Raw genomic sequence first — 18,545 nt, 5'->3', positions numbered from 1 at the left:
TGTTATTACAAATCTTAAAGGGTTCTCATATTTTTATTCACTTAAAAGGACGAAGCTATAGAAGCTCAAAGGCCGGTGCACAGTCATTCACTAAATAGCGATTGTATATGATATTAGATTTCTTTGTCATACAGCCTCTCTTTTCCAAAATACGTATTTCTTAAATTATTCGCTCTCATTCGGGTCCGCACAAAGGTGGTCCTTGCAGCCTGCATCACAGAGACAACCGCAAGCCTCTTCACAACCTGTGTTTCGCTTGTCATAGACAAACCCTCCATCTCTGCCACATCTGTAATTATGGGGGTCTGTCCGACACCATGAGTACCAAAGTGCACATTGCATGAAGCAGACACTTTGTATACCACTATCCACACCGGAAGTAGAGTCTTGAGAAGTAGGAACAGCGCTAGCAGCGGCAAGAGAGGCGAAGAGACCGAGAAGAGTAACTTGTCGCGTTAGTTATTTAGCAGCTGCGTGCGCAACTATGAGTAAATACCTGACAACTGCATTTTGATGACTTTGGTAGATAAATTTGTAAGCTTTTTTTATAGATAGACGTGGTGTGATAAAGAGTGCCAAATCGTTAAGCGACGATGGCTTCTTATAGCTCGTCAACAGAGCATAATGTCCTTCAAATCGGTTCAGTATGTAACAAAGAACTCAAAATTGAGCATTTGAAATATGCATGACATACTATCACTGATCATTTGACCAGCCATATGAATGTCATCCGAGTGCCTATTTACATGTGTTGTCAAATTTGGGGAGGCACTCGGACCCCATCAGTTTGGTGAAATCTGCAAGGCTGACATACAGAGACATTTAGGAAGAATGCAGAGTGCATCTTGGATGAGCCAACTAAATTGAACATCATAGAAAAGTCGTATTGAACAATGAATATGTCTCCGCGCGGATGACCAGTTGCATGGCAAGGTGCATCACGCAAATGACACGTGAAGCGTGCTCAATTGGGCCTCTTTGATGATAGTACCTTAGGATGCCTCAAAAAATGTGTCATGTCATTTGTGAAGGCGATGCCCTCCCTGTACAAAGATGAATCTCGTATTATGGTAAACTGATATGGAGGCTAATTTCCAGTTGGCCAAGAGCAATGCTGATGCATTGGAAGAAGTTATGTCTATGAACTCTCTTTTTTTTCCCTCTTCCATACCCAGTAAATAAACGGCATTCCCTCATATCCGCTTTTGAAGCTCCAACTCTACGCAAGGGCATTGAATAGCCAACTTGAGGTGCACAGACAATCCTTGGTAATCTAACCGACAAAAAAAAAAGTGCCTCGTGGATTATTCCCAGTATCCATAGCTACCAGATAGCTGGACTTTGTTTTGCGGCTGTCTCAGTCATTATCTGCGATTTGGCTACTTCGACCTCAGCGACTCAAATCAGCCGCTTGATTGAGGCGATAAATGTACTCAGTATCTACAACCAAGGAAAAAAAAAAAAACAATTAATTAAAATGTAATAAATAATCAAGTAAATCTCAATATCACAAGTCAGTAGCTTTCTTTTAGTTTCTTTCTGTGTTTTGTTCTATACTTTGAACATATTTTCCATTACAATTGTTCCGGATTCTAGGGTAAGTGTTGCGGAATTGTAGGTCAGATCGCCCGTTGGCAGAATATCAGGGACAGAGTACAGGTAGTATCCGTGATTTACAATTTGTTTCTGATGATTCATTTCCATTAATTAGTGCCTAGCCCCATCATTGCTGCCTATATCACGTACTACTTGTACCGCACAGTACCTCCTCCGAGTACTACCGTGGTTGCTACATGTAATTACGCTTAACCCGTGGCGACGGTTAGGCTGATGCGTGTCTCAAAGCCAAACACCGATTCGAGTACAAAAAGCGTCACCGGGCAGAGACAGGTCGCCCTGGCTTAATTCAGCCTGCCAGTGTCCTAGCGGTGTAACACATGAAATGTCCGGATAGTCCCGTGTCCACTCTGCAACTGCTGCTCTACTCCATGTAACTGATGTAAGTTCTGACAACAGCTTATAAGTAAAGTAAGTAATAATCCATTGGATAGTAAGAACTCACGACCAAGCCTGGAAAACGCGTAGCTGCTGCAGGGGAACCATGTATGTACACTTCCACGTACATGTAGCCTTATGCAGGGCGACAGCCCCTATAGCCTACACCTTTGACCGTGCGCGCGCACCAATAGAGGTTGAACGGCTCCAGCGCGTTATGGGTCACTATCACAGATCGAGTTGTTCAGCTCCCTGGCCTGCGGCGGGGAATCACGGACGTTATCCGTGCAAATACCAGAGTCACACCAGCCACCCGCCAACCGGAATGTTCAATGAGCTCATATGCTAGCTGACCAATGTGCTATTTGCCTGGGTGAGAACCATCACTGGGTGCAAATGGACTGGTTGATGCCGTTGTGAGACAAAGCATGAGTGGTCCTATCCGATGTCCGAGACACTTGTGACGGATGCGAATGCCGGCCAATTGGGCGCTATTAGTGACATCTCTGTCTCACGGCTCGTGCAAGATTAAGTAAAAATGATATCTGAGATTGACAAGCGAACACCTGGAACAAGTGGCCAGAAATGGAGACGGAGCAGCTGAACCGGGTTCCACGACTGCCTCAGCCTCTTTTGGGTAACAGTGTATACCTCCTTTGATTGATCACGTAACTCGTGCATAGACTACATTCTTCCCAGATCAAGGCACGCCGCGGTATGACATTAAAATGCTTAGCCATTTTACACTCTATACTTCTCTACTACATACAGATACGTGATCTACCTTTTTACTCGCGTACCCAAGGAGCCTTAAAAATGGCAGTATTATAATACATGCATGGAGTTAAATCCAAGCACTTTGACGGCTGTGAACGACTGACTAATTATGACCAGTCACCCGGTAGCTATGATGTGCTTGGCTAATGGAATATGATCATGATATGCTCCATACGACGCTATTACTACACAATGCCACATCGCTAAATGTAGGCTTATTCAATATCTCGCCGTTGAGCATCGCTTATATCAGATGACGTGAGTACGGGTATTTCATAGTGATGAAGCTTTCCTTGTGGTCTTTCACACACGGAAACCCTGGTGCGGATGGGTTTGTAAGGTGACACTCGCCGTGAGCATTCCGGGGTTGGATCGAGCTACTTCTTCTGCGGCACTACTTGCAATAACAAAGTCTAAACTTATACAAAGCACTCCTTGCTCGGTACTCCATCTACTGCTGTGATTTGCTTACAAATATATAGAGGGCATGCAAGGAGGCGTGCCAAGCTGAGTTCCCTCGACTGATCACCCGGAGGGAGGGCTCTCGGCCACTCATTTCAGCTGTTGGACGATGTTGTGTTAAATTAGCCACCCCATTAAATATACGTAAAAAAAAGTGTTGTGTGAATATCAATCTTCTTCCATCTCAATATTTGATGTTATCCCCCTAGGTGTCAATCCTCATCTGGGGCGGTGGGCCTATATGAGAGTTGAGCGAATACATAAGGAAAATCTAGTTGAGGTTCACTCTAGAGCTTATTGTGTTGTATACGAGTAGTCCATGGATTCATTCACCCTGAAAGATCAGACTCTAGTCAAGGGTAGACTGGCATCGCTACAGTAAAATCCGGTAGATCTTGTTCTTTTACGCAAGATGCAAGAGAGTGGATTGAGAGAGAGGCACTACGGCACTACCTATGCGTACTTACGCAGGGGCATATCGTTCCTGACCTATAGGATCTTTGCCTCATACCCTGTACACTGGATAGTAATTGGAGTTTCCGCTTCCATCCCGCGTCTTCTTTCTTTTTTCCGGTGAGGCGGATTGTAGCCCGCCGGTAAGCGCCGTGCCGCCCTCACCAATAGGATATACTCGTTAGGACATACGGAGTACTCGTACGAGATTGCATGTATTCTCAAGAGCTGCCATCAGCGGTTGTCGGAAGCTCCGTCTATGCATAATCCGCATTGTTGGATGGTCTTTTCAAAGTTTACATATATTTTATAGACTATCTTACTTCGAGTGTATCACTCAAGTATGTACTAGTGGTGTTGTAGTGGTGTGCTTGTGCGCGGGTTTGAAGCAGCCGCCCTCGACTTTATATGAAGTATCATGTATATCTATCAAAGCTCTGCCGCTGGATGGGTCTTAGATCCCTGAAAGATTGTTCATCAAAGGGATTGACGCGCGGGACAATGGCGGTAAGTCGACTGGGGCCTTGCCCGTGCACACCTGAGCATGGCCGCATCCTCGCAAGTGCTGAAAACTCTGTGAGACATTGACTGAGTTGGAGAGCAGGGTACTATCATTGGCTAGGCCCTGGCCTGCTTTGACAGTAATATCATCAAGTATTACGAAGTACTCGTAGTAGGAGTAGGAGTCGTAATGTCTATCCTTGAAAAGAGTTTCCCTTTTATACCATTTGATGCCCACCGACCTCCCACCTAGTCGGTCCAGCAAGCGTCTTGGTCGATACATACACGATTTCGGTTGAATTTAATGTCCATTTTTATTTAATTTGCTTCAACGTACTAATTACAACCTTTAATATGTCTGGAATCAAGTCTTCGGCCGAAGAGGCTGGGGCTGGAGGTAGCATCAATGGCTCTATCAACTCCTCCAAGAGCCAAAATGGAACTGCGAATCAGTTCCACATCGCTATCTGCGGAGTTGGTATGCGACTCTCGGGTGGAATCCGCAGTACCGAGGAGTTTTGGGATTTATTGGCCGGTGACGCGGAAGCCCGCGGTTCTGCACCTGGAGCCCAGAATGAAGGGCGTGATGTGCACGGCAGCCGATTAAGTGAAGGCCACAACTCCGTTGATGCATCCTTATTCACGACCACTGAGGGCCCAGCCGATTTTGGACCATATGGCCAGAAACTCCTCGAAGTTACGCGTGAATGCCTAGAAGATGCATGCGAAGTCAGCTACCGCGGAAAGGATGCGCCTGTAGCTTGCTATCTGGCAATGCCTAGTAATGAAGAATCCGAGTCCAACAATGTCAGACACACCTCTATCGCGGACTATGTATCTAAACAATATGACTTTCAAGGACCAAGGTAAGTACAACCCAAGCCTCGAGCTGAATCACTCAACCTCCGTTTTCATCAACGCGCGGTGGCTAACTGTTAATGATATTTCAGCGTAATGATTGAAAATGCGGATCCTTCCGCATCACTGCTGGCGCTTCATGAAGCATGTATCGCTATCAAGAATAGCGACGCCAAAGCTGCTCTCGTTGCGGGCATCAACTTGATGACCGCCGCGGATGCGGATGAGGATAATGCTGAGAGAGAAGCGGTGGTGGCAGTTTTCATCAAGCCAATGAATGACGCCATTCGCGATGGAAACCCCATTCAAGCCGTCATCTGTGCTACTAACACATGCGACGGCCATGAGTTTCAAGAAGCCGTGAATTCAGGAGAAAGTATCTATGCGGACATGATCCGCGAGGCCTATGATGCCGCTGGGTTGGATCCGCGTGATACGGCAGTTATTGAGGTGAGTTTTTTTTCTCGTCAAAATAAGTCATTTGCTTTTGCTCTGGAAGAAGAGATAAACTAACAAATGCAGTGTTACGATGCTGGTTTTGCTGGAAACCAAGTCGAGCTCTCGGCCCTTGAACGCGTTTTCGGAGAGAGTGATGCCTCTCTTTGCTCTTCTTGCCATGCTATCGGCGACTCAAAGAGTGCTTCGGGCCTTATCAGCTTGATTAAGGCTATGATTTCCATAAAGCATCAAACAATTCTGCCCTCTATCCCAGCTGCAGCAAACGGTAAGAGCCTGGAAGAGCAATGTCTGGTACTTGGGGAGGCAAAATGTTTACATAATCGCCCAGGTCAATCTCAAAATCGGAAGCTCAGTGCGTTTGCAAAGCCACGCGAATTTCCATCTGGTCGAGCTGAGAGAATCAGCATCAGCTATCTTGGAACTGCAAACTCTGGAGCCCACGTTATCCTTGAATCGTATCGAAATAACGATTCTTCAGCAAAAAAGAATCGCTCTCGCACAGAACTTGTCCTCTTTTCAGCAAGCAACGCAACTTCTCTGAACCAGCAGATACAACTTCACCATGATTTCGTCAAGGCATACCCGCAACTCGTCCCTGATGTTGCTTTTACTCGTGCCTTACGCCGAGAAGCATTCAATCACCGCGCCTTTTCGCTCCTCGGAGTCGACGGGGAATGCCTGAGTACTGCGAACCCCGCGAAATGCCCGGCTGAGCCTCCTTCCATCACGATGGTATTCAGTGGCCAGGGAGCGCAGTGGGCAGGCATGGGGAAAGAACTTTTCCAGCTCGATGGATTCAGAGATGACATTAAAAACATGGACAACATCTTGCGTCAACTGAAGACACCGCCTTCTTGGACGATCGAAGAGGAAATCCAGCGATCATCCACCGACCCTCTATGTCGAATTCACTCTGTGGAAACAGCTTGTACGCTGTCGACCGCTTTGCAGATTGCACTTTTTCATCAGTTTGAGCGTATTGGGGCTACGCCAGAGGCTGTCGTCGGTCATTCCAGCGGTGAGATTGCTGCAGCCTACGCCACAGGTTTTCTTACTCTGAAAGGCGCGATTGTTACGGCATATTACTATGGCTATGCCGCCGCGATGAGCACATTCGATGGAACCATGGCGGTAACGGGTCTGAGCGCTGAAGATACGAAAGAGTTCTTGCGTGAAGGCGTCGTTGTGGCCTGTGAAAACAGCCCCATGAGTACGACAATCTCTGGCGACCGCGATGTGATGGAGGAGGTCATGACTTTGATCAAGATGTCCAGACCGCAAGTAACTACGCGAAAGTTGCATGTTGGTACAGCTTTTCACTCACACCATATGGAATCAATCTCTTTTGAACTTCTGGGGCTATTAGAGGCTGAAAGAATTGCCTTGCCAGAGCAGCGAACGAGAAAGGCCATTCTCGTGTCGAGCGTTAATAGCAGCATTCTCAATGCTGCCAAAGACCTTGGCCCTAAGTATTGGGTAAACAACTTGATCTCGCCTGTCCGCTTCTCTTCCGCGGTTCTGTCTCTTCTTGAGACTACCCCTCAGCACAACTTATTCTTGGAAATTGGACCGCACTCAACTCTTTCTGGGCCACTTTCACAGATATGCTCTGCCAACTCTGTGCCTTGCAACTATATCTCATCCCAGTTTAGAGAGAAAGATTGTTTGGCGAGCTTCCTATCGGCGATTGGCCGGCTTTGGCAGTATTCCGTGGCGTTGAAGTATGATCCATTGTTCACCGGGAAAGCAATATCTGGACTGCCTCAATACCCATGGAATTACAGCAATCATGATGATAGTGGTCTCTTGGATACCAACGAAGTGCCATTTCCGGCAAAAGATAGACGGACTCAAATCATCACAAGAGCCACATTGATGACGACTGCGAGCCTCCCAGCTGAGGAAACACCAAAGACTGAGTTGGAGTTAATCTTGCGGGCTCTTTGGGCAGATGTGCTCCGCAATGTGCTTCAGATCCGTATCCAAGATATTCGCAGGCGGCATAACTTTTTCTTCCTTGGTGGTGATTCTCTTACGATGACCGAGCTCGCCACAACTGCTTATCGACATGGTATCTCCCTATCCCCGATAGACATCATGGAGAATCCCGAGCTGGCACAAATGGCCGCTGTTGCTTCAATCGATGATGCTGAACAATTGGGATATGCTAAGCCATTCAGTTTGATTCCGCAAGACAGCATGGATGAGATCAAAACCGAGATGCAGAAACAGTGCAACCTCGATGTCGGAACAATTGAGGATATTTACCCTTGCACAACGCTTCAAGAGGGATTTATGGCACTTGGACTTAAGCAGCCTGGATCTTACATTCATCGGCAGGTTTACAAGCTGATGCCGCATGTTGACATTGATCATTTTATGGCCTCTTGGGACGCGGTCATCAGGCTCTGCGGCAGTCTACGGTCAAGGATAGCCTTAGTTAACTCCGAAGCATTGCAGGCTATCGTTACAACTGATACTACATGGGAGGCCCCTGTTTCGAACACCGACGTGAATACATATTTGAACGAGACTCGAAGCGTTCCTATGAGTTATGGAGATCGTCTCAGTCGAAACACGTTGTTGCACCAGGAGAACGGTGACACCTATTTCATCTGGATTGTTCATCACGCTGTTTTTGATGGTCTGAGTATGAAAATCGTCCTTGATGCTTTACAAAGATCCTATCTCAGCACGAACTATAGCATAGAGGCTTTGCCACCATATTCGAACTTCATTCGGTACGTTGGGTCACTCGATTATGATCACTCTCGTGAATACTGGAGGAAAGAATTGGAAGGTGCACAACGATCCCAATTCCCTGCTGCTTCTATAACTGCGAAATCTCAAGATTGCGTGATGAAAAAATCCATACCGTTCCAGAATCCCAAAGCAGCAATAACCACGGCAACCATCCTTCGCGCCACCTGGGCTCTTCTTCTTGCTCAGTATTGTGGCAATGACGATGTATGCTTCGGTATGACCTTGTCTGGCCGACAAGCTCCTGTGCCCGGCTTGAACGAAATTCCAGGACCCATGATTGCGACTGTACCTGTCCGAATTCAGATTGATCGGGAAATGCGAGTCTCTGAATTTCTCCAGCATATTCAATCGCATGCGTCTAAAATGGTTGCTCATGAACAGTTTGGACTACAGAATATCTCTAAGCTTGGGCAAAGTGCTAGGGAAGCTTGTGATTTTGCTAATTTGCTTGTTATCCAACCAATGCAGCATCTCTCTTCAGCAGCTTACTCCTCGTCGGACTCGATCCTTCAACAAGGTATAGAAGAAAAGGCGATATCAGAGGAAGCCATGAGGAACTATTTCAATTATCCGTTAGTTCTTCAAACTCGCGTTGGAGATGATGCGATCGAACTTGAGTTCACTTACTATAATGATGTTTTGACCGAAGGCCAGTTGGAGGCTTTATGTTACCATTTTGAACATGTTACTCAACAGCTTCTTGAACAAGATGATGTCCCTTTGAAGTCCATCACAGTATCCGGCCCGTGGGATCTGCAGCGTGCCCTAGGATGCAATAGCGAAGAGCCAGACATTATTTCATCATGCTTACATCAAATCATTGAAGACCACGCTCTGAAGAGACCGGACGCGATGGCCGTCCATGCATCCGATTTGACGTTGACCTATAGCCAGCTGAATCTTGCTGCTGATAGACTATCGAGCTACCTTGTTGATAATTGTGCAGTTCAGGCACGCGACCTTATTCATGTCTGTTTCGAAAAATCCGCTTGGTTCTTCGTATCCATCTTGGCGATCAATAAGGCCGGGGCTGCTTGGGTTCCTCTCGACCCCTCTCACCCTCTCCAGCGCCATAAGAAAGTTGTAATGCAGACAAAGGCAAAGCTTGCGTTAGCCTCGCCTACCAACACCACTCTTTGTGCTGATTTAGTCGAAAATGTCGTTGAAGTTTCTGCTACTCTTGACGAGATGCTGATAAAGCGAAGACAAGGTAACAAGAATCCACGCACGGTATCTCCAAGTGATGCTTGTTACGTTCTCTTTACCTCTGGAAGCACTGGAACTCCTAAAGGTTTCGTTATGCAGCACAGGGCTCTTTGTACCAGTCAAACTGCTGCCACCAAACGGCTCAGAATGACGTCGGATGTCAAAGTTCTACAATTTGCATCATATGTCTTTGATATGTCAATTGGAGAGACCGTCGGCCCCTGGATTGCTGGCGCTTGCATATGTGTGCCATCTGAAGAAGTAAGAATGAATGGTCTTGCTGAGTATATACGCACGATGAAGATCAATTGGGTGTATTCTACTCCTTCATTCTCTCGCACTTTAAACCCGGATGATATACCTGACGTTGAGCTATTGCTTCTTGCTGGCGAGGCTGTGAGCCGCGATATATTAGAGACCTGGGTTGGCAAGGTTCGTCTCATCAACGGATGGGGCCCTGCTGAGACCTGTGTTTTTAGTACACTGCACGAATACGGATCTCTTGATGACTCTCCTTTGACGATTGGTAGACCTGTTGGTGGCTTCTGCTGGCTTGTTGATCCAGAGAATCCACATCGCCTAGCACCTTTTGGAACCGTCGGTGAGGTGGTTATCCAAGGACCAACGTTACTCAGAGAATATCTAGCAGATCCTGCCAAAACCGAATCAACAACAGTCAAGCCTTTGCCCAGTTGGGTGCCCAACAGCAATTTAGACCACTGGAATCGATTTTATAAATCTGGTGATCTGTGTAAATATAACCCAGATGGAACGATTGCATTTGTCACAAGAAAAGACACTCAAATTAAAATTCGAGGCCTTCGAGTTGAGTTGGGTGAAGTGGAGCACCAGATCAAAGCATGTCTTGACGGGGTTCAGCAATTGATGGTGGATAAAATTGACACAGAGGCTGGTTCGAGCTTGATTGCCTTCTTTTGCTTCAGTACCGAGACAAGAATGGTACCTACAGCTGATACCGCTGCAGATGGAGATGCTGCCATGTTCCTCCCAGTCACAAGCCAGTTGAAGAGCCAAATTGTTGGCTTGATTGGACACCTGTCTGTGAACCTTCCAAGATACATGATTCCCTCATTATTCGTCCCATGCAGATATATGCCATCGATTACTTCGACCAAGTTGGACAGACGCACCTTGAAGCATCATTTCGAAAAGCTTGATTCTGAGAGCCTGTCCACTTATTCGCTGGTTGACACTGTCAAGAATCCACCAGAGACAGCAACGGAGAGTAAGCTGCAAGCCATTTGGGCGAAAAGGCTGAACATGCCACTGGAGTCTATCGGAAGAGATGATAGTTTCTTGCAAATCGGCGGTGACTCTATCGCTGTGATTCATTTTGTGGCCGATGCCCGCCAAGCTGGAATCTCACTCACTGTCAAAGACGTCTTCGACGATCCAAGACTGTGGAAAGTTGCTGCTGCCGCTGATAAGACGAACGGAGAGTCTAACATGATTTCCCGTGTTGAACCTTTCGACTTAGTCAAGCAATATCAGACAGACTTAGCTATGAGAGCAGAACTGCTCACGCAGTGCGGTCTGGCTAGCTGGGATCTTGTTGAAGATGCTTTTCCTTGTACCAAGCTACAAGAAGGGTTAATGGCACTAACCGCGAAACAACCAGGAGCATATGTCGCGAAAATGGTATTCAAGGTTGCGCGAAATGCTGATATTGACCACCTCAAGGCTTCTTGGGATCATACAGTTGCTCTTTGTAGCAATCTGCGCACAAGAATTGTTCAGCTCAGCAGTATGGTATCACTCCAAGTTATTGTCAAAGAGCCTGTGCAGTGGGAATCGACGGACAATCAGAACATGGATGATTTCCTAAGGTCTGCGAGTAATATCCACATGTCTCATGGGTCACCACTTTCTCGTCTCGCACTCGTCAATGATGATAATGGCGATCGCTATTTTGCCTTCATTACGCATCACTCAGTGTTCGATGGGTGGTCCTTAGCTCTTGTGATCAAGACGTTCCACTCTATATACTTTAATACTGCAGTACCGCCGCTGGGCTCATATTCCAGCTTCGTGCAGTACACGCTTCAACTTGACCTGACTAGTTCAGAGAAGTACTGGAAAACGCAGTTATCTGGGGCAAGGCGCGCTTTGTTTCCTTTACCCAGAGATGACTTTATCATCACCAACTCCGAAAGGAAAATGGGTATCTGCGCACGGGAAATTACAGTCCCAAAGTCAACCAACGGGGCCATTACGACAGCGACGTATCTTCGCGCTGCTTGGGCGATTCTCTTGGCACGATACTGCAGTATAGACGATGTTTGCTTTGGTGCTTCGGTTTCTGGCCGAAATGCTCCACTTGCAGGTGTAGAGAATGTTCTTGGCCTGGTTGTTGCTACACTCCCCATCAGGATCCGGTTGAACCCAGACCAGCTATTGTCGGAATTTCTTGGTGATGTTCAGAGGCAGTCAACTGAAATGGTGATGCACGAGCAATTTGGGCTACAGAATATAGCTAAACTCAGCTCAGATGCCAAAGACGCCTGCAGCTTTACCAGTCTCATGGTCGTCCAGCCAAAGGAAATAACGGGCGGACTTGATGCGGATGAGGCAATACTTGTTTCCACAAGAGCAGAGCAGCGGCTCGCATGGAGGTCAATGGAAGACTATTACAACTATCCTCTCAATCTCCAATGCCACCTGGGCCATGATAGCATCGAGCTGGAGTTTGTCTATGATGCAAACGTCATTTCTGAATCGCAGGTCATAGCATTAACTCATCAGCTTGACCACATCACCCAGCAGTTGGTATCTCTAGGCAGAGAAAAGCTGCTTCGTGATGTGGCCATAGCTGGGCCTTGGGATTTTCAACAGAGCATGAAGTGGAATGACCACGAAGTCATGATCGAAGAACATTGTATGCATGATATTATTTCCAAACAAGCGAAATCATGTCCCAATGATGAAGCTTTGTACTCCTCGGAAGGGTCACTTAGTTATGCTGCTCTGGAGCGTCTTTCCGACCTGGTCGCATATCAGCTTTTGCAATACAACGTCCAGCCGGAAACAATTGTACCGTTTTGCATGGAGAAATCTATATGGGCCGTTATCGCTATGATCGGTATTTTGAAAGCTGGTGGTGCGTTTATGCCACTTGATCCTTCGCATCCGGAGTCACGACGATTGGCCTTGATTCAGGAGGTCAATGCCAAAGTGATAATCACTTCACCATCTACGGCTCCGTCATGTGAAGGAATGGCTCAGCACACCATCCAGGTTTCCTCCTCCCTGTTGACACAGGCTCCCAAAACCACTAAAAGCTATCGTGAATTGAGCAGTTACAAGAAGCCCGAGCCTCACAATGCGGCCTACGTCCTCTATACTTCTGGCTCTACAGGAAAACCTAAAGGTCTGGTCATGCCGCACGACGCCATTTGTACTTCACTGTTGCGCCACCCTGAAAAGTTCAGCATGAACAAATCTACGCGAGTATTCCAATTCGCTGCCTACGTATTTGACGTTTGCATTTTGGACATATTCGGTTCACTCTTTCTCGGAGCCACCGTCTGTGTTCCCACAGAAACCGAGAGAGTGGGCAACGCCTCACGATTTATGACCGAAGCTCGGGCCACTTGGACAATGTTGACACCATCATTTGTTCGAACGCTCGACCCTGATACTCTTCCAACTCTACAGACCCTTTGCCTCGGTGGAGAGGCTTCCACAAGAGATATCTTGAGCAAATGGCACGGGCGAGTAGAGATCATCAATGCCTATGGTCCTGCGGAGGCTTGTGTAGATGTTGCCGGGCATGTTTTCAAGTCACGAGATGATTCACCTACAAATATTGGACGTCCATTTGCTCACACACTTTGGATCGTGGAGCCGGGCAATCACAATCGCCTCGCTCCAATTGGATGCATCGGCGAGTTAGTCATTGAAGGTCATGCAATTGCACGTGGTTATATCAACAACGAAGAAAAGACAAAGGAGTCCTTTATCGATGACTTAGAATGGTTACCCAGTGTTATATCCAGCGGTAGGCCTAGAGTCTATAAGAGTGGTGACCTTGCAAGGTTCAACCCCGATGGAACAATTGAGTTCTTTGGGCGGCGGGATACTCAAGTCAAGATACGTGGCCAGCGTCTAGAACTCGGCGAGATTGAGTATAACATCAAAGCCAAACTTGCAAATGTGCAGCACACTGTAGTGGACCTCATCGAGCGCGAAGCAGGCAAGATGATAATTGCTTTCATCACATTCAAGAACCACTTGTGTAACACTATCACGGATATTGCCGACCCTTACGGCAACTTTATCAAAGATGAAAAACTCATTTCTGCTTTCCAAGATCTTATTCTTGAACTGCGACGCGTGTTGCCAAGCTATATGATCCCAAGTATCATCTTCCCTCTTCGAGAACTTCCGTATACAGCCTCAAATAAGATCGACAGAAGGACGCTGCGTGAACTTGCGACAAACATGCCCCGCGAAATGTTGTCAGAATTTTCGATAGCTGGCCAAGATAAAGTATCACCAACCACTGAAATGGAGTTTAAACTTCAAAGCCTGTGGGCTCGAGTCTTGAACATCAACGCTGAAGAAATATCTAAATTTGACAGCTTTTTGGAAATTGGTGGCGATTCGATTTCTGCAATTTACCTCTCGAATCTTGCGGCAAAAGAGAATATACGACTTCCTATCTCAAGCATTTTTAGAGACTCTCAATTAGCCTCGATGGCTGCCTCTATGATTATTGGACACGAGTTGACCACCGATGTCCAACCGTTCAGTATGATCGAGGAGACACGGGGGGAGTCTCTAACTACTGCTATTCGCCGACAATGTCAGCTTTCAAGAGAACAAGATCTTGAAGATTTGTACCCTTGTACACCGCTGCAGGAAGGTCTCATGGCTTTGACCGCCACACGGCCTGGTTCTTATATAGCCAAGCGGGTATACAAGCTAGTAGAAACTATTGACCTCGATCGTTTCAAGAAATCTTGGGAACAAACCATCAGGTCTTGCAGCAACTTGAGAACAAGGATTGTGCTGGACGGAGATGCGCCGCTACAAGCTGTGGTGTCCGATGATACGTGCTGGGATCAGACTGATGCCCAAAATCTCGACGCTTACATGGATGAGATTGAGAACATTGATATGACCTATGGATCTCGACTTTCGCGGCATGCGATAATTAGCACTTCCAATGGACCAACATACTTTGTTTGGGTTGCGCATCACGCAATTTTTGACGCATGGACTATGCAGATCAATATGGACGTCCTTCAGCGTTCTTACGCCCAAGATTCTCTCCCGACTCTTCGCCCATTCGCAAACTTTGTCCAATACGTCTCACAACTGGACCAGGACGCAGCTATGGATTACTGGACTGAGGAGCTAGAAGGTGCCCAAAGGGCTTCATTCCCACCACCAAAGCTGGTAACTGAATCAGAGACGGCAGCTCAAGGAATCCAAATTATGAAGAGAAAAATCGCAGTTCCGAGCCAAACCAACTCCTTTATAACAATGGCTTCAGTACTTCGAGGCGCATGGGCACTCATCCTAAGTCTGTACTCTGAGACTGACGATATCTGCTTTGGTACAACTATGTCAGGTCGACAGGCGCCAGTCCAAGACTTAATTGATATGGCCGGCCCTACAATCGCCACAGTTCCGGTGAGAGTCCGCCTTGATCGTACGCAGCGTGTGTCTGAGTACCTGCAAAATCTCCAAACCCAAGCCACTGAGATGGTAGCTTATGAACAGTTCGGTCTTCAAAACATCTCAAAGCTCAGTGCTAGTGCCAAAGACGCTACCGACTTCACAAGCTTGTTTGTTGTTCAGTCAAGTCAGAGACAGCATGCGGAAAGTCATGACGGAAAGCTTTTTACATCTGATTCGAATGACGAGACAAGAATTGAAGCCTGGTTGGAAAGCTTTTTCAATTATCCCTTGACGGTAGAATGTGATCTGATTGACAACCACGCGATTTTAACGCTGTACTACGATGGAGATATACTGTCTGATCACCAGCTTCAAGGTCTTTGCAATCAATTTGAGCAGATTATTGAGCAGTTAAATTCTCAGTACGAAGAACCTCTGAACACTCTGTCGATGACTAGCCAGTGGGATATTGACTTCGCCCGTGCTGCTAACCCCAACGCGCCTAATGTTGTTGATACCTGTATCCATACACTTATCGAAGAACGAACAAAAATAAGCCCGGATTCTGCTGCAGTTTGTTCCTGGGATGCTGATTTCACTTATTCTGAGCTGGATGAGAATGCCAATAGGCTGGCTCATCATCTAATGAATGTGTTGAAAGTGAAAATTGGCGACCTCGTTATGGTTTGCTTTGACAAATCTGCCTGGTATATTGTCGCGATCTTGGCTATCAACAAGATTGGTGCTGCTTGGGTGCCCATTGACCCATCGCATCCAACTGAACGTCACCAAAGCATTGTTAAGCAAACTAGATCAACCTTGGCTCTCTGCACGCCTTCGAATTCGCTCAAGTGCAGCCGACTAGTTGCAGAAGTCGTTGAAGTGAACGCGGAATTCATTTCCAAGCTCCGAGGTAGTGAAACATATGCTAGCAAACCCGATGTGAAGGTCAGCCCTGATGATGTTTCATACATAATTTTCACATCCGGATCGACGGGAGTTCCCAAGGGTGTGGTCATCCAACACAGGGCCATTTGCAGCAGCCAAGTTTCGCTGAGCCAGAGGCTTGGTATGCACGATGGTGTTCGAATGCTTCAATTTTCTTCCTTCGTATTCGACGCGTCAGTTTTTGAGATATTGTGTCCACTCGTTTCAGGTGCTTGTGTTTGTATCCCTTCGTGGGATATGCAATTGAACACATTGGCCGCTTTTATCCGAGATACCAATGTCACATGGGCAATCTTAACTCCCTCACTTGCCAATGTTATTAGTCCTCAAGATGTGCCTTGCTTAGAGTTTCTTGCACTTGGTGGTGAAGCTCCGAGCAAAGAGGTCTTTAACACTTGGTTTGGCAAGGTACGGCTGTTTAATGCTTGGGGTCCAACCGAAGCAGCTATTATCGCCGCAATTCAGGAAGTGCAATCCACCGATTTATCGCATCTAACCATTGGTCGACCAATCTGCGGCAATTGCTGGATTGTCGATCCTGAAGATCCGACTAAGCTAGCTCCTGTGGGAGCTGTTGGTGAGATTGTTATCCAAGGACCAAATTTACTACGAGAGTATCTGGCAGATCCAGAGAAAACCGCTGCTGCAACAGTCACCCCCCTCCCACAATGGACTCCAAATCGCGAACTTTGGAACCGATTCTATAGAACCGGAGACTTGGCCGTTTACAACTCTGACGGTACTATAAAGTACTGCAGCCGCAAGGATGGACAAATTAAAATTCGTGGCCTGCGTATTGAATTGGGAGAAATTGAGCACCACATTCGCAAAAGTTTGGATACCACCGGCCAAGTCGCTGTCGAGGCGCTCAAGAGTGAAGCTGGCGCCAACCTGGTTGCATTTATATGCCAGAATAGTGATACCATTCCGGCTAGCATGGCCAACAACATGACCAGTGAAGATATCGTTCTTCCTTTGACCGATGAGCTGAAAAGCAGCTTAGGAGCCCTACGCAGTTCTTTAATCTCTTCTCTGCCTGGCTATATGGTGCCGGCCTTCTTCATCCCCTGTAAGAAGATGCCACTTGTGACATCCTCTAAATTGGACAGAAAATCTTTGCTTCGCTTTGCTGCTGCACTAGATGTGCAATGTCTTGAGCAGTATTCATTAAGCGTAGTGAACGAGGTCAAATCCAGCCCAGAAACAAAAATGGAACACGATCTACAGGGAATCTGGGCGAATGTCTTGAATATACCTGTTCAGTCGATTGGCAGACACGATAGCTTCTTGGCGATTGGTGGTGATTCTATTGCAATTATTCGTCTTATTGCTTTAGCTCGCGATTCCGGTATTGAACTTCGAGCCAGTGATATCTTTAAAGATTCTCGTCTATCCTCGGTTGCTCTTCGAGCAGTTTCTATTGACGCTGCCTTAGAACGAACTGAAGTAGCAAAGCCATTTAGCCTTTTGCAGCCACAAGTTCGAAACGGCCTCTTAACACCACAAATGAGAAAGGAGCTTAACTTAACGCCGTCGATGGACATTGAAGATGCATATCCTTGCAGCAACCTGCAGGAAGGCCTCATGTCTCTGGCAGTGAAACAACCTGGCTCGTACATCACGAGCTTTCACTATCACTTATCAGACCAAGTAAATGTCTCCAACTTCAAAGCGGCCTGGGACAAAACGATGCAACTATGTGGCATTCTACGAACAAGGATTGTTCAACTCAATGGCTCGTCGATCCAAGTAGTGGTCAATGGCGATACTTGGGACGATACAGATGGTTTGACACTGGCGTCTTACCGCCAGTCAATCCAACAAGTAAAAGTAGATTACGGGTCTCGCCTTTGCCGTTACGCGTTGATCCAGGAGAAGAACAATCAGATACATTTCATCTGGACTATGCACCACACGATATTTGATGGCTGGTCTATCCGAGTTTACCTTGACACGCTTATGAATGTGTATAAAGGAATGAACTTTACACCATTGACGGCCTATTCTCGATTCATTCAGTACACCATGGATATCGACTCCCAATCTGCTTCTAATTACTGGGAAGAGCAGCTTCGTGATGCGAAGAAAGCCTCCTTCCCCCCCGTTGCCAGTAAAAATCGACCAGAGCCTTCGAGCAGCGTTCGATCTATGGTTATGGACATTGATCTTCCCGAATCAAGCTTACCAGGAGTCACAAGAGCTACAATTCTCCAAGCTACGTGGGCTATTCTTCTTGCCCGCTACTGCGATACTGACGATGTCTGTTTCGGCACAACGATATCAGGCCGACAAGCCCCAATGCCTGGAATAATAAATATGCCGGGCCCAGCTATCGCAACCGTCCCCCTGCGAGTTCGAGTCGATCGGCAGATATCGGTCGCTACATTTTTGAAGCAGGTTCAGGAACAGATCCTGGAGATGGTTGAATTTGAACAATTTGGTCTACAAAACATTCGTAAACTAAACAGCAACACCAA

General features: G+C 46.8%; 1 protein-coding gene across 1 annotated transcript; it reads left to right on the top strand.

Annotated features, from left to right (window-relative positions):
• Positions 1-4,542: 4,542 nt before the first annotated feature.
• T069G_02678 (AMP-binding enzyme domain-containing protein) lies at positions 4,543-16,816 on the top strand (the record flags this gene model as incomplete). The annotated part of the gene is made up of 5 exons (XM_056169888.1): positions 4,543-5,054; positions 5,139-5,496; positions 5,569-5,770; positions 5,834-16,645; positions 16,776-16,816. The coding sequence occupies 5 exons, from the start codon at positions 4,543-4,545 to the stop codon at positions 16,814-16,816; spliced, it is 11,925 nt and encodes a 3,974-aa protein (XP_056030780.1).
• Between the last annotated feature and the right edge of the window lie 1,729 nt (positions 16,817-18,545).

Source organism: Trichoderma breve, chromosome 2, assembly GCF_028502605.1.
Source record: "Trichoderma breve strain T069 chromosome 2, whole genome shotgun sequence".
Classification (NCBI taxonomy): domain Eukaryota; kingdom Fungi; phylum Ascomycota; class Sordariomycetes; order Hypocreales; family Hypocreaceae; genus Trichoderma; species Trichoderma breve.
This window is presented reverse-complemented; position numbering and strand designations above follow the sequence as displayed.